Raw genomic sequence first — 13,395 nt, forward strand, 5'->3', positions numbered from 1 at the left:
TAGCACCACCTTCAGCCCAGGGTGTGATCCTAGAGTCCCGGGATCGAGTCCCAGGTTGGGCTCCCTGCATGGAGCCTGCTTCTCTCTCTGCCTCTCTCTCTCTCTCTCTCTGTGTCTATCATGAGTAAATAAATTATTTTAAAAAGTACACAGTAAGATACTTATATTTTACCTGGTTTCAAGATGGCCCATTGACACTCATAAGAATAATATTGGCTTTATGGATGCTATTGTATTTTTGGGGGGGGGGGATTTCTTTTTTTATAAAATTAAATTCAGTTAATTAATGCATAATGAATTATTAGCTCCAGAGGTAGAAGTCAGTGATTCATCATCAGTCTTCTATAACACCCAGGGCTCAGGGCATCATGCGCCCTCCTCATGCCCATCATCCAGTTACCCCACCCTCCTCACCTCCAGCGACCTTCACTCTGTCTCCTATGATTAAGAGCCTCTATGGTCTGTTTCTCTCTCTGATTTTGTCTTGTTTTATTTTTCCTGGGTTTGTTTCTTTTAGTACCTAGAGTCACGCTGTATGTATTGCTCTTTGATGTGCTTATTGGAGATGTTCTCAGCCTAGTATGCTCCTTTTATCCTTTATATCTTCCACAGAATTCGGTGTCACTATTTGGGTTGCTTCGTTCTGTTGTTATAATTATGCCCGTTTTTGTGTATAAAATTGAGCACAGGGGCTGGAATTTGAGGGGAAGAAAGTCAGTTTGAGTCCCTGTCGATCTGGGGTGAAGGCGTGTTGACTTGGCATTGAGCAGGCTGCCGGCAGTGCACCTCGGGCAGGAGGGAGGTGGGACTGCGGATTTGGGACCCACATCGTGTGTGAGGGGGATGTGGCTGGTTTTGCTCCTGGTCATGAACTCCTTTAATTTTTGTTTTTCTGGGAAACTTTCTCTCTCCTTCTGTTCTAAACAAAAGCCTTGCTGGATGGAGTATTCTTGGCTACGGGTTTCTTCCTTTTAGCGCTTTGAATATATCATGCCGCTCTCTTCTGGCCTGCAAGCTTCCACTGAACAATCCACTGATAGCCTCATGGGTTTCCCTTGTGTGTAACTGCTTTCCTTTCTCTCGCTGCTTTTAAAATTCCCCTTGGATCACTACTTTTGGCCACCTTATTTACTTTGTGTCTTGGTGCAGACCTCTTTGGCTTGGTTTTTTGAGAGCTCTCTGTGCCTCCTGGATCTGGATTTCTCTTTCCTTTCCCAGATTCAGGAAATTTTTAGCTATTAGTTCTTCAAATAAATCTTCTGCCTCCTTTTCTCTCTCTTCTCCTTTGGGATCCCCACCATGGCATTGTTATCATGCTTGGCCGTGTTGCTGAGCCCCCTGGGTCTCTGCTCATTTTGTGTATTTTTTCCTTCTTATCTGCTCAGCTTGATTACTTTCCATTAGGAAAGTAAAGGGGATGGATCCACTGGGCCATGGCATCTTGCCTACATCCAGCTGCAGAGTCTCTTCCGCCAGTCTTTGAGTGGCTTTCTGGCTTATTTATGCCGATGTGGCTGTTCTCTAGGTGGCCACACCGCAGGAGGTGAGCTCAGGATCCTCCTACTCTGCCATCTTCCCAGCAGCCTCTGCCAATATCATTTTAGGATTGGAGCTACTCTTTGATACTTTCAGAAAAGTATAGTAAGTTCACAGGTTCTGATTTTAGTGTTATCTTTAAAACGAAAAATAAAGCAACCAGCCTGTTGATTTAAAAAAAAAAAAAAAAAAAAAGCAAATCACAGGCCCGAAGTGGCGTCACTTAGGCCTGGTCCCAAACCAGGGCTTTATGCCTGACCTAGATGCATTTCAACCTTCCCCAGCAGTGCAGTTTTCACTGGTTGTCAGGACTTCTCCAATCAGTACAGGGTCTGCCACTGGGTCCTCTCCACCCCCACAGGAAGAGGAGGTCCTGGGCAGGACAAGACTCCCACCATAACCTATAAGGAAGGTGACCTTGCCTTAAACAATCCTTTTCTTTTGCTAATAACTTTTTGCCCCTTCTCCCCTACCTATAAAAACCTTCCATTCTGGACAGCTCTGAGGAGCTCCCTCCTTGTTAGATGGGATGCCGCCTGATTCACGAATTGCTTAATAAGAGCCAATTAGATCTACACATTTACTGGGTTGAATTTTGTTTCTCAGCTCCTTCCTGGCAATATGGTCATTTATTTGCACAGATTCTCAGGGATCCTGAGATTTGACTGGACACTTGGATGGTGCAGCCATGGCCCTGCCTGCCTGGCCAGATTCAAGGACGACACTCACTTGGTTGTGAGGACAGATCATCAGCAGGAACCGTGCTTGACCTTATGGAGCTGAGGTTCACAGCTTATGGAAAGCTGGGAGCCTCAGGATATTTCCAAACACTTGAGAAGAAAGGGATTTTCTCAAAAGCATTCAGCAGATGAAACCTGGTGAGTTCTTGGCTTCATGGCCTCAGGACAACTTTTTAAAGTCCAATCTGGATTCCTGATGGAAACTTCCAGTAGAGCACCTGCTGGAAGGCCCGCCTATTCGGTTAATTCACGTTTTTGCTACACCTCTGGAAACAATCCGGCCAATGAACCAGCCTTGTTAGTGATCATGGATGATCCTTCTTTGAGATTATGTTTTACCAACAAGCAGAAAAATGGTAAGAAGAAATGTGTGCTTCAGTGGAAACTGCACCATGTGCAGCACGCTTTGCACACGCAAGGCCTGCTGCCCGAGTTCGAGCTACTCTGCACACTGACGGCCATGCTCTTCGGGACTTGTCCCTCTAAGGTTCCACTGGCAACCCCCTCCCTCTTAGAAAAACCAGTTTGATCTCCCCATTTGTAATTCAGTTTCTTTAATCCAGATAAACTCATGTTTGAGCTTTTCCTTGTAACATCTGACTCATCCCCTCACTGTTTAACGGAGAGAAGAAAATCCTAAACTTGTGCTCATTTTCATAGCTGTTTAAGTCATATTTTACTTTTGGAAACAACCCTTTTAAACACCTGATTAAAAATAGCATTACATGTTATTGAACATCAGAAAGGACACTGTACAACCTGAACCAGGATGAGCTGCAGCCATGGAGGGCACTTCACGCTAACGGACACAGCAGGAAGACGGACGCCGCACGACGGTGCAGAAGGGAAGGAGAACAGGGCAGAAATAGTGCATGATTTTAACACAAAAATCATGGTTCCTGGGCAGCCCAGTGGCTCAGCGGTTTAGCACCGCCTTCAGCCCAGGGTGTGATCCTGGAGACCTGGGATCGAGTCCCTGCATGGGGCCTGCTTCTCCCTCTGCCTGTGTCTCTGCCTCTCTCTGTCTCTCTCATGAATAAATAAGTAAAATCTTTTTAAAAAAAAAATCATGGTTCCTGGCAGTTCAAGTTGACAAATACACATACATTCTTTTTTTTTTTTTTAAGGTTTTATTCATTTATTCATGAGAGACACAGAGAGAGAGAGGCAGAGGGAGGCGCAGGCTCCATGCAGGGAGCCCGACGTGGGACTCAATCCCAGGTCTCCAGGATCACACCCTGAGCTGAAGGCAGACGCTCAACCACTGAGCCACCCAGGGATGCCAATACATATAAATTCAGAAAGAATGTTCCTAAGTATGTATAATAAGACTGCTTAACAGAACAAATTCCAAAGTACAATTCAACACGTGTTTGAAAATAAATTACACAATTCTAAAACTCTCCTGAACAACTAGAATGAAATAGAAAACCTGACTGCATAAAGGCAGGGTATCTAGAAGCTAATCACCCTGATAACACTGTCCCTCAAAACCTCTGAGACATGGCCATGCAAAACTCAGATGGAGAATTCACACCTTAAAAAAATGCAATTACAGGGGACACCCGGGGGGCTCAGGGGTTGAGCGCCTCCCTTGGCGCCGGGGTCCTGCATGGGGCTCCCGGCATGGAGCCTGCTTCTCCCTCTGCCTGTATCTCTGCCTCTCTCTGTGTCTCTCATGAATAAATAAATAAAATCTTGGAAAAAAGCAATTACTAAACAAGAAAGAATAAAGTAAATGTTAAACAAATCAGGAAAAGAACAAACAAAGCAAGAAAAGGAATGAACAAACACGAGCTGTAAACTCCATGTAAAGATACAGGAGTCCATCCACCGGTTACCTTTGAGGGACCCCCAGGAGACAGGAGGGAAGCCAGGGAGAGGGAGGGAGGGAGGCAGAGCGAGAGAGGGGGAGGGGGCTGCGAGGGGGGAGGGGGAGGTGGCGGGGGTGGGGGTGGGGGGAGAGCAAGATGGGAGAGATTTCCAGCAGGTCTAATGAGATCTCCTGAGAGATTAGGAACAAATAGAAGAGTATTTAAAGAAACAATGGCTGAGAATTTCAAATGGGAAAAACACACAAACAACCCTAAATCTTAAGATTTCAGAAAACAAACCAATTCCTAAGCAGGTTAAACTAAGGCAAACTGAGCTCGTCCAGACACAGGCTGGTGACCAGGAGAAAGGCAGCCCGAGGAAAAGGGGACCGAGGGCCAGGACGAGGACGAGGACGAGGACGGGAAACCGTCTTCAGAAAACCCAACTGTTCTGAAGACACTGGGGCATTTGTTTTTTAAAAAGATCATAAGAAGATGCCCGTGTCGGGGTCTCGTTCCAGCCGGGCCACTGGAAGTGGCCACCGTGAAATCATTTCAAGACACCGAGTGTGCACTGCCTCGGGCGAGACTGGACAAGCCCGGGGCGCAGCTCCTCGCCTCAGCCAGCGCGTGGCAGGGCGCCGGTGTCGGAGCCAGGCCGCACGAGTGCCAGTCAAGCAGGACACACAATGACACACGACGTGCCTGGAAATCACAGCTTCTACCTTAGTTATAGTTTTACATCGAGATTTTAGATGCCTGCGCAGTTAGGAACAATAAACGTAATAAATGTAAATAACAATCTCACTCTTTATGGACACATGCCTAGTAAGTAGTGTCGGGCTAGCAGGCTAACTAAAGCTAGGCCCCTAACTTATTCTTTTGTTACCAAATCATTTTTTTTTATTTAAAAAAAATTTTTTTTTTATTATTTATTTATGATAGTCACAGAGAGAGAGAGAGAAGCAGAGACACAGGCAGAGGGAGAAGCAGGCTCCACGCACTGGGAGCCCGACGTGGGATTCGATCCCGGGTCTCCAGGATCGCGCCCTGGGCCAAAGGCAGGTGCCAAACCGCTGCGCCACCCAGGGATCCCCCATTTTTTTTTTAAAGATTTAATTATTTGGGAGCGGAGCACATGAGTGGGGGCGGGCCGCGGGAGCCTGACCCGGGGGGCAGGGGGTGTGCCATGAAGACTGAGCAGCCAGAGCCAAGGCCACGAAGGCCCGACTGCCAGCTCCCCGTGGGGAGGGCCGGGGAGCTCGCCCGCCAGAGAAGCTGGAGAAGCACCTGGAAACCACTGCCGATGGATGGAGGGCTGGGGCGCCACCGTGGCCGGATGGTCTTACATTATTAATGCTGTTAAATGAGGAGAAGATGTTTTTGTCACAGTTGGCTTATAAACCAGATGTATTTACAAACCAAATTGTCTTTGTGAAAAAAATGCAGACAGACCAGCCTTGCCAAGGGCCTTTGCCAAGGGGCCCGGGTGCTTCCCGGGGCAGCAGGAGTCCACCGGCCTCGGGGAAGACGCTTCCCAAAAGGAAACGAATGTAGAGTGTTTGGGTAGATTTGCCAACTGCAAATAATACGCAGAGAAAACTCCCCGGGTCTAGTCCCGATCTTCCTCCCCAAACCACCGACTGAAACGGACACACTTCCGTGCGGTCCTCCCTCTGCATGTGCGCACCACGCTCGTGCGCACACACACCCTCTTCGAGGGCTCGCTGGGGCAAACGCACTCTCCTGTGGTTGCTTCCTTCACAGGCCGGCACGACAGGCAGCAGGTGCATGAGGGGCCAGCAGGCCCGCGGTCCCCACGCTGCTCCGGGCTCGTGACAAAATGATACAATGACCGCAAGCCCCAGGGCTTTTGGGAGTCCTGTGGGACCGCCACCTTTCTACTGTCGTCGCCCAAGTGTCATCCGCAATGCGCTGGAAGGCAACGGGGAAGAACTCTCCACCCCAAGTGGTTTGAGGCGGGGTGGAGGCAGCTCCCCGCGGGATGCGCTGGACTCCAGGGCCCCACGTTTACACCAGTCCTGATCGCTGCCTCACAGCGAAACGCTGCCGAGAATATCCTTGCACACGCATCTAGTTCACGTTGGTGAAAAATCTTACGTAGATTTCTAAGAGAAGAATCGCTGAACCTCGCAGAAGAGCCAAATCGCCCTCCAGAAAGGCTTCACCCAGGGCGCGCTGGGGCCCCGAGTGTGAGATTTTCCACCTGAGATCCAAAGTCAACACTGACTTGACTGCTTCCTCAGGCTCCCGGGGAGGCCGCGTGTTACCTGCACCGTCAGCGAGGCGATCTCCCGGGACTCGCCATCCCGGCCCTTGTGTGTGACCTGCACACGCCACCTGGGGTATTGATCCTCCTCACCTGTCAGACATGGCGTCACCACTTGCCCCAGTCTGTCACTAGCCTTTATCTGTGTTGACGATGTTGTTTCCTGACTTTTTTTTTTTTTAGATTTTATTTATTTATTTATTTATTTATTTATTTATTTATTTATTTATTTATTTATTTATAGAGACACACACAGAGAGAGGCAGAGACACAGGCAGAGGAGGAGCAGGCTCCATGCAGGGAGCTCGACATGGGACTCGATCCCGGGTCTCCAGGATCATGCCCTGGGCTGAAGGCGGTGCCAAACCGCTGTGCCACCGGGGCTGCCCTCCTTAGAGACTTTTAAAATGTAATGCCATCATATCTGTTGCTCTCGGACTTCCTCTGCCTATGGGGCTATTTTAATTTTTTTTTTAATTTTTTTAACTTTTATTTATTTATGATAGTCACAGAGAGAGAGAGAGAGAGGCAGAGACACAGGCAGAGGGAGAAGCAGGCTCCATGCACCGGGAGCCCGATGTGGGATTCGATCCCGGGTCTCCAGGATCGCGCCCTGGGCCAAAGGCAGGCGCCAAACCGCTGCGCCACCCAGGGATCCCGCTATTTTAATTTTTAATGTCATTCAGGGAAGCCTTTCTCCATGCTTGGGTTGTTGCAAAGAAGCACTGAGGTAATGTGTGCACAGCCAATGGGGAAAGGCAGTTTGGACTGACCCCCACACCACAGCTTACATGAAGGTTTTAGAAGGTGGGGAGAGACAGCCACAGGCCCAGAAGAGAGCAGAACACTATGGGCCACTATGGACTACTCTACGGTGGCACTTTACAGGCTGGGGACTACGCGTATTTTCCTAGCAAAATGGAAATGACCAAAATTAATGCAAGAAAGGGCCAAAAAACCCCACATAAACAAATCACTATAGAAGAAAATGAAGACAGTTAAAAGTACCATTAACAAAGTCACCAAAGGGGTGCCGGGCTGGCTCAGCGGTTTAGCACCTGCCTTCAGCCCAGGGCATGATCCTGGAGACCCGGGGTCAAGTCCCACGTCAGGCTCCCTGTGTGGAGCCTGCTCCTCCCTCTGCCTGTGTCTCTGCCTCTCTCTGTGTCTCTCATGAATAAATAAATAAAATCTTAAAAAAAAAAAAAGTCACCAAATATGGAAAATTCTTTTCCTGAGGTCTCCCTAACCTTCAGAGGAGGCTACAAACTTAGTCAGTAGGGATCTGTAGCTTTCTCTGACACTATGAGGCAGAAAACAGCTAATTTAGCCAGATATGATGCCTAGTGATGCAGAAATTACAGAAGGCGGACCTATCTGGCACATGGCAGTAGCTTCTCTATTGGACGGATGGATAATAGACGAATGGATGGATGGATGGGTGCATGGACGGATGGGGAGGTAGATGGATGAGTGGATAGATGGATAAATTGATAGGTAGGTGGATGGGTGGATGTGCGGGTGTATGGATGGGTAGGTAGGTGGACGGATGGACAGGTGGATTGGATGGATGGACAGGTGGATGGGAGAGTGGATGGGTGAATGGACAGATAGGTGGATGAGTAAATGGATGTACATACATGGATGGCTGGATGGCTGGATGATGAATGGGGGCATGGGTGGATGAGTGGGTGGGTGTTGAGTGACTCACTGAAGTACTTGGCCATAAGGCCAGGCCGGGTATAAGTAACCACAACGAGGAAGAAAGACAAGTTCCTGGAATGTAGATCAGAGGAAGAGGGAGGCATGGCTGCAGTCAGAGGAAAGCTCTGGGGCCTTGGGGGCTGAGAGAGGGCACCTTGGTATTGGCACAGCGTGGCATGGAGGCCAAAGTCAAGAGCAGCAAAGTTCAGCTGTGGGAGGGTGTTGCTGGTTTAGAAGACAGGAGGAGAATCAGAGCGATAAATGCCGACGTTGCTGCTGTTGCCGACCTAAAGGACAGGTGTGAGGGTTGGGCCGGTCTTCCGAAGAAACAAGGTCATTTTTTGTTTGTTTGTTGTTGTTGTTGTTTTTAGGGACAAGGTTTTTAGTGAACTTGGCAGAAGATGGTCTGGAAGTGTGTCTGACGAACAGGCAAAGTCAGCCTTGCTCCTCCTCACTTGCGACCTGGAGGGAGGACAGGGAAGGGCCCTCATGGAGCAGGTCCTGAGGCAGAGGCAGTCCTTGCCGGGGCTGCAGGCACACGACACCCCTGGCCTTGCTGTGCAGGCTGACAGCATCGGGAGACGCATCGGGTCGGGCCCGTCTGCTATCCCTGCTTCGAGTGGACCCTCAGAAGGACGGCGCCTCTGGGACAGCCTCTCCTCCGTCGCCCCACGCGGTCGGGTGGACATCCTGTGTGGCTGCAAAGAGCGATTTGGGCTAACTTTACCCATGAGGCTTTGTTTGCTCTGCCGCTCGGGCCCCGACCCATGGCCGCCACTCAGCCAGGAGCTCTTGGACGCACCGGCCTCGTCTTCAGAGCTCCTCAGGGGCCTGCACCGTCTCTCCCAGAGGCGCTCACTGCTGCCCCGCTGCCTGGGTTCTCCCACGTTCCACTTCCCACTCACCGGGTAATTCTCTTGGCCGTGTTCACACCACAAACAGCAACATATTAACAACTTCTATTATCATCCACACAGTTTGGCCACGGGAAGCCGTGAGGACGAGGCACAAGGCCGGACCTTCCCCTGTCTGAGCGCTGGGTGGTTGGGAACCAGAAGGACCTGCCCAGGGAAGCCAAGTCCGTAGTTGACGGACGAAACGCGTTTTTGCCGACGGGCCCTCTGCGGTGCTCTGGGCTTTCCTTCTGAAGCAGGGTAGTTGGCGGGCCTGCAGCCCTCCACCTCCTCTCCACTTCAGACAACGGGAGGAGAGGACGGCCTGTCCCCTTCGACCCTGGGTGAGCCGAACCTCTCGGCTCTGGTCACAGCACCTCAAAGCTCTTGCTGGAAAAGCACAGAGAGGCAGAAGCCGTGTGCGGCACAGCGCTACAGCGTGAGGACTGGGCTGCCCCAGGGAAACAGAGGGACCGCTCGTGGACGCGGTCTGACGGCCAGTGGCTCGTGCTGGGCGCTGACCGAGTGTTCGGTCTGGGCAAGGCTAGTCCTGGCCGGCCGTGGTGACAAGCACGCAGCCGCCCCGTGAAGGACACCACCTTGCCCGCCAACGCCGGTGCCTTTGGTCCTCCAACAAGGGACCTTGGCTGTGCGCCGGCAGCCGGGCGCCTGCTCTCAGGGATGACGCTACAGCGGCTCTCCCAAGGTCCCCTGGCAGCAAGGGGCACCTCAGCACGATCTGGACCTTATTTCCTCCATCTCCCCTGCGTGGAACAACTGCGATTATTGGCCGTCGCTCTGGAGTACGTTACTCCTTACCAGCTGAGGAAGAGAGTGGCCTGTGCGCTGTTGGTTTGGGAAATATTATTATCATGAATTATACTTCCTGCAGTGAACCTGTGTTGACTAAACTAAAAAAAATCTTTTAAAATTTATTCATGACAGACACACACACAGAGAGGCAGAGACACAGGCAGAGGGAGAAGCAGGCTCCACGCAGGGAGCCCGACGTGGGACTCGATCCCAGGTCTCCAGGACCAGGCCCTGGGCTGAATGCAGGTGCTAAACTGCTGAGCCACTTGGGCTGCCCTGTGTTGACTAAATTATCAGCAAAGCCAGCGGCCTCTGAGGCCACAGGGAAACAGGGACTGCTCCCTCTGTTGCCACTGGGCTCGGCCTGGTTTCGGTGGCGATACAGTGGCCATTGGCGACAAGACGGCAGAGCGGGCCGTGCACGTGGCAGCCAGGGCCAGTGCCCAGCAAGCAGCACAGGGCGCCGCCTGCTTTGCCAACTGCAATATTTTTCTTACCAACGCTGCTGGGGCGGGGGTCACGGAACGCCCGTCGCAGGGCCAGCTCTGCTCTGTGCCGTGGACGCCTGACCCTGCTTCCCTCCGAGAGGCCAGGCCTCCCTCCACCCCGCTCGCTCTCCTCCCACCTCCCGGGTCCCTCCTGCCCCTTTGCCCCTTCCCCAGGACCTGCAGCCACAGCCCCCGCCTCACCTGGGGGCTTACCTGGGGCGCGCGCCAGCGCTGCACGGAGCCTGTTCCCCATCTCCAGGAGCTGCTCCTTCTCTTCGCAGAGGCGGAGGATTTTCCGGGTCGCCTCCCTTAGTCTCCGCTGGAGTCGGGGCACAGACAAGTCCTCTGTCCTCGGGGGTCCTTGGTCTGCAGGGACCTGTGAGGGAAGCCACAGACACAGGGTCCCTGAGCCCTGAGACAAGCTGTCTGGGTGGGAGGGGCTACGTGCGGTGGGTGCAGGTGGCCGACGGGGGAGGCTCAGCGTGCTTGTGCTTCCGTAGTGAGACGGGGCCTCACATCATGGACGCCCCTTCTCCGCAGGTGGGCCGGGGGAGAACCACTGGCCAGGGACCCCCCCCCGCCCCCTGGGCCCGCGCCTTTCTGGCGAGGACGATGAGGAGCCAGCGGGAGCCTCCAATGGGCCCAGGATCCACGGGGGCCGCGCGTGTGACTGGATCCCCCATGTGGTGGCGGGGCCCGGGCCGGGTGCACAGGTCACAGGCCCTGGGGTCACCTGGTGTGGAAGGGCGGGCAGAGGCCTGACGGAGGGTGTGTGGCAGGCACCAGCCTTCCTCTACTCTTCCTGCACCGCGTGCTGTGGGGTCACCGTGCTAGGTCACCACAGGGCACAGACACACGGTCACACTTGGAGGGTGTGCAGAACGACGGGGTCAGAGAATGAGAGAGAGGAAAAGACAAGTGTGCGTGTGGACTGTGTGCCAGACAGAGGCCTGGAGGAAACGGCGTCCAAGCCCCGAGGGAGGCAGGTGGCCTACTTAGGCACGGCCGCTCCTGACACCGTGAAAAGCCACACTGTGCCCTGTGCTGACTGCGTGGGCCGGAGCCAGGACAGAAACCGGCCTGGAGTCCCTGGGACAGACTGGCACATTCTGTCCTGGCCCCAATTTCCCGGTGCACCCTTCCAGGGCTGGCAGGCACCTGTGCACTCTGGGGCCCCTATTCTTCAGGTGGCCTAGAGCCGTGACCACCATGCACGGCGCCTCCAGCGTGTGCCACAGGCTGGGTGGGCAGGAGGCGGGGCAGGGGGGTAGCAGGGAGGAGGGGGGAGGCAGCCCTGCGGCACCACAGCCCAACACCCAATCCAGACCCTTCCCCCTGATGGACGTGGGCCCACTACCAACCGCACGGGGACCGGCCTCGCCCGCGGTCTCCAAAGGCCAGGAATGACTGGGGTCCTCAGGCCTGTGGGGTGGGACAGACCTCGAGGGAGGGAGGACGGAGGCCCGGCCTCCACAGGAGCATGACGCTGGAGTCTCCTGCACCATTTTCAGTGAGCAACCCTGAAAGGAGCCTTTGCAAAGTGACGCTCAAGATACTTAAGAGGAAAGTGGCTCCAATGACACGTTCCAGGACTTACAACTGCCGCACGCTCCGGGGCCCACGCGGTCCCCCGTGCTGGCCCTGTCCGCCTGCGCCTGTTTGGGGGCTGCTCCCGTGTCCCGGCCAGGCAGGCGCAGGTCGGCGCAGGTCGGCGCAGCGCAGTGAGGGTCTGGCCGGCTGAGGTGTCCTCACCAGGGAGGACTGTGTTCCCAGGGGCAGCGGCGACCGCACTCCGCAGAGGCTGACGTCGGAGCAAGCCCAGGTGGCGCCAAGGGGCTCGGAGGGGCGCAGGCTGGGATTCCAATCCTCTGCGCGGCCCGGGGCGCAGGCAGGACTGGTGGACACCGCCCCCCAGTGGTCCCAGGGCGTCCCTGCCGCCCAGCTCAGGGCCGCAGGGTTTTCAGGACTGGGAGGAGCGGTGGGCAGGAGGCGGGGGGACCCTGGGCGCCAGGCCAGGTGCCCCGAGTGCCGCACGGCCGCTGCGAGGACAGGAAGCCAAGAGCCCCCCTCACCATAGGAATTTCCCAGGACCGCGGGCAGAAGTTGGAGACAAGCTGCTCATTTATGCCTCGAGGCTCCAGCTTGTGCTTCTCCTAAAACGGACACTCTTCGTAACCACAGCTATGAAAACCAGAAATTTACCACGGACACGACGCTATGACCTAACACGCCGGCCACACGCGAAGCTCACAGCCGTCCAAGCGCGGCCTACAGCCTGTTTCTCTCGCCCGGGGCACGAGAGGTCCCCCCCCACCGCCAGGTCCCCACAGGCTCCACAGCGCGGGCCCGCTGATGGTGGCGCGTCCCCTGTGGCTGAGCCCGCGTGAGGCCGGGAGCCCTGGGCGCAGCTGGCCTGGAAGCCCCGGACATCCCTCTGTCCCAGTGTCCACGACAGCAGCGCATCCCCTGCTGAAGGGGCGTCTGCAGGCTGCCTCCCTGGAAACAGCCGTCACGGGGGAGACACGAGTCCCGGAGGGAGGCTGGGCCTGCCCTCCTTGGTGCACGAGGATGGCCTCCAGCGCCCGGCCCCCGTGTCTGCAGGCCTGTTCTGGCCCAGGCCCAGCCTCCCCCCTTGAGCACAGACCCGAGTCCTGCTTACTCCGCGGCCAGCGCCGGGGCCGTTGGTAGCTGCGTCCTGTCCCGTCTCCAGGTGCCATGGTGGATCTCCCCACCCCCGCCCCCCGGCCTGGGCCTGCTTCCTCTCAGCAGAGTGAGAAATTCCAAAACCAGGTTCTTGGTGCTGGAGGCTTCTGGGCCCCCAAGATGCTGCCGTCCTGGGGGGACCTGGCCTGGGCACAGGGAGCACCCCCTGGGTTTCCTGAGCCTCTATTTCTCCCTAAGGTCACAGTCAGTTCAGGTCCAGCCCGCCAGCCACAGCATTAAACATCCTGATTTTAAATCCTGCTGAGGCGCACGATTCTTCCCGTCTAAGCAGCGGAGTCCGCGAACCAGGCTGTGAACCTTGGGTGTTGCTCTGGTGCTGCTGACCTTGGGCCCGAGTGTGGGCAGCCCCTGGAACCAACTGCGGACATGGGGTCAGACAGACGTGCTGCTCTC

At 54.6% G+C, this 13,395-nt stretch overlaps 1 protein-coding gene across 14 annotated transcripts in view; it reads right to left on the reverse strand.

Moving 5' to 3' along the window:
- The window catches only part of CCDC57 (coiled-coil domain containing 57), a 102,625-nt gene that overhangs the window by 39,246 nt on the left and 49,984 nt on the right, over window positions 1–13,395 (reverse strand). For 10 of the 14 annotated variants that reach the window (XM_041724361.1, XM_041724363.1, XM_041724362.1 and 7 more), the window contains one exon: window positions 10,492–10,654. In XM_041724361.1, coding sequence (XP_041580295.1) covers window positions 10,492–10,654 — 163 coding nt within the window. The other 4 variants (XM_041724372.1, XM_041724370.1, XM_041724366.1 and 1 more) reach the window with 4 other exon arrangements.

Source organism: Vulpes lagopus, chromosome 12, assembly GCF_018345385.1.
Source record: "Vulpes lagopus strain Blue_001 chromosome 12, ASM1834538v1, whole genome shotgun sequence".
In the NCBI taxonomy this organism is placed as follows: Eukaryota; Metazoa; Chordata; class Mammalia; order Carnivora; family Canidae; genus Vulpes; species Vulpes lagopus.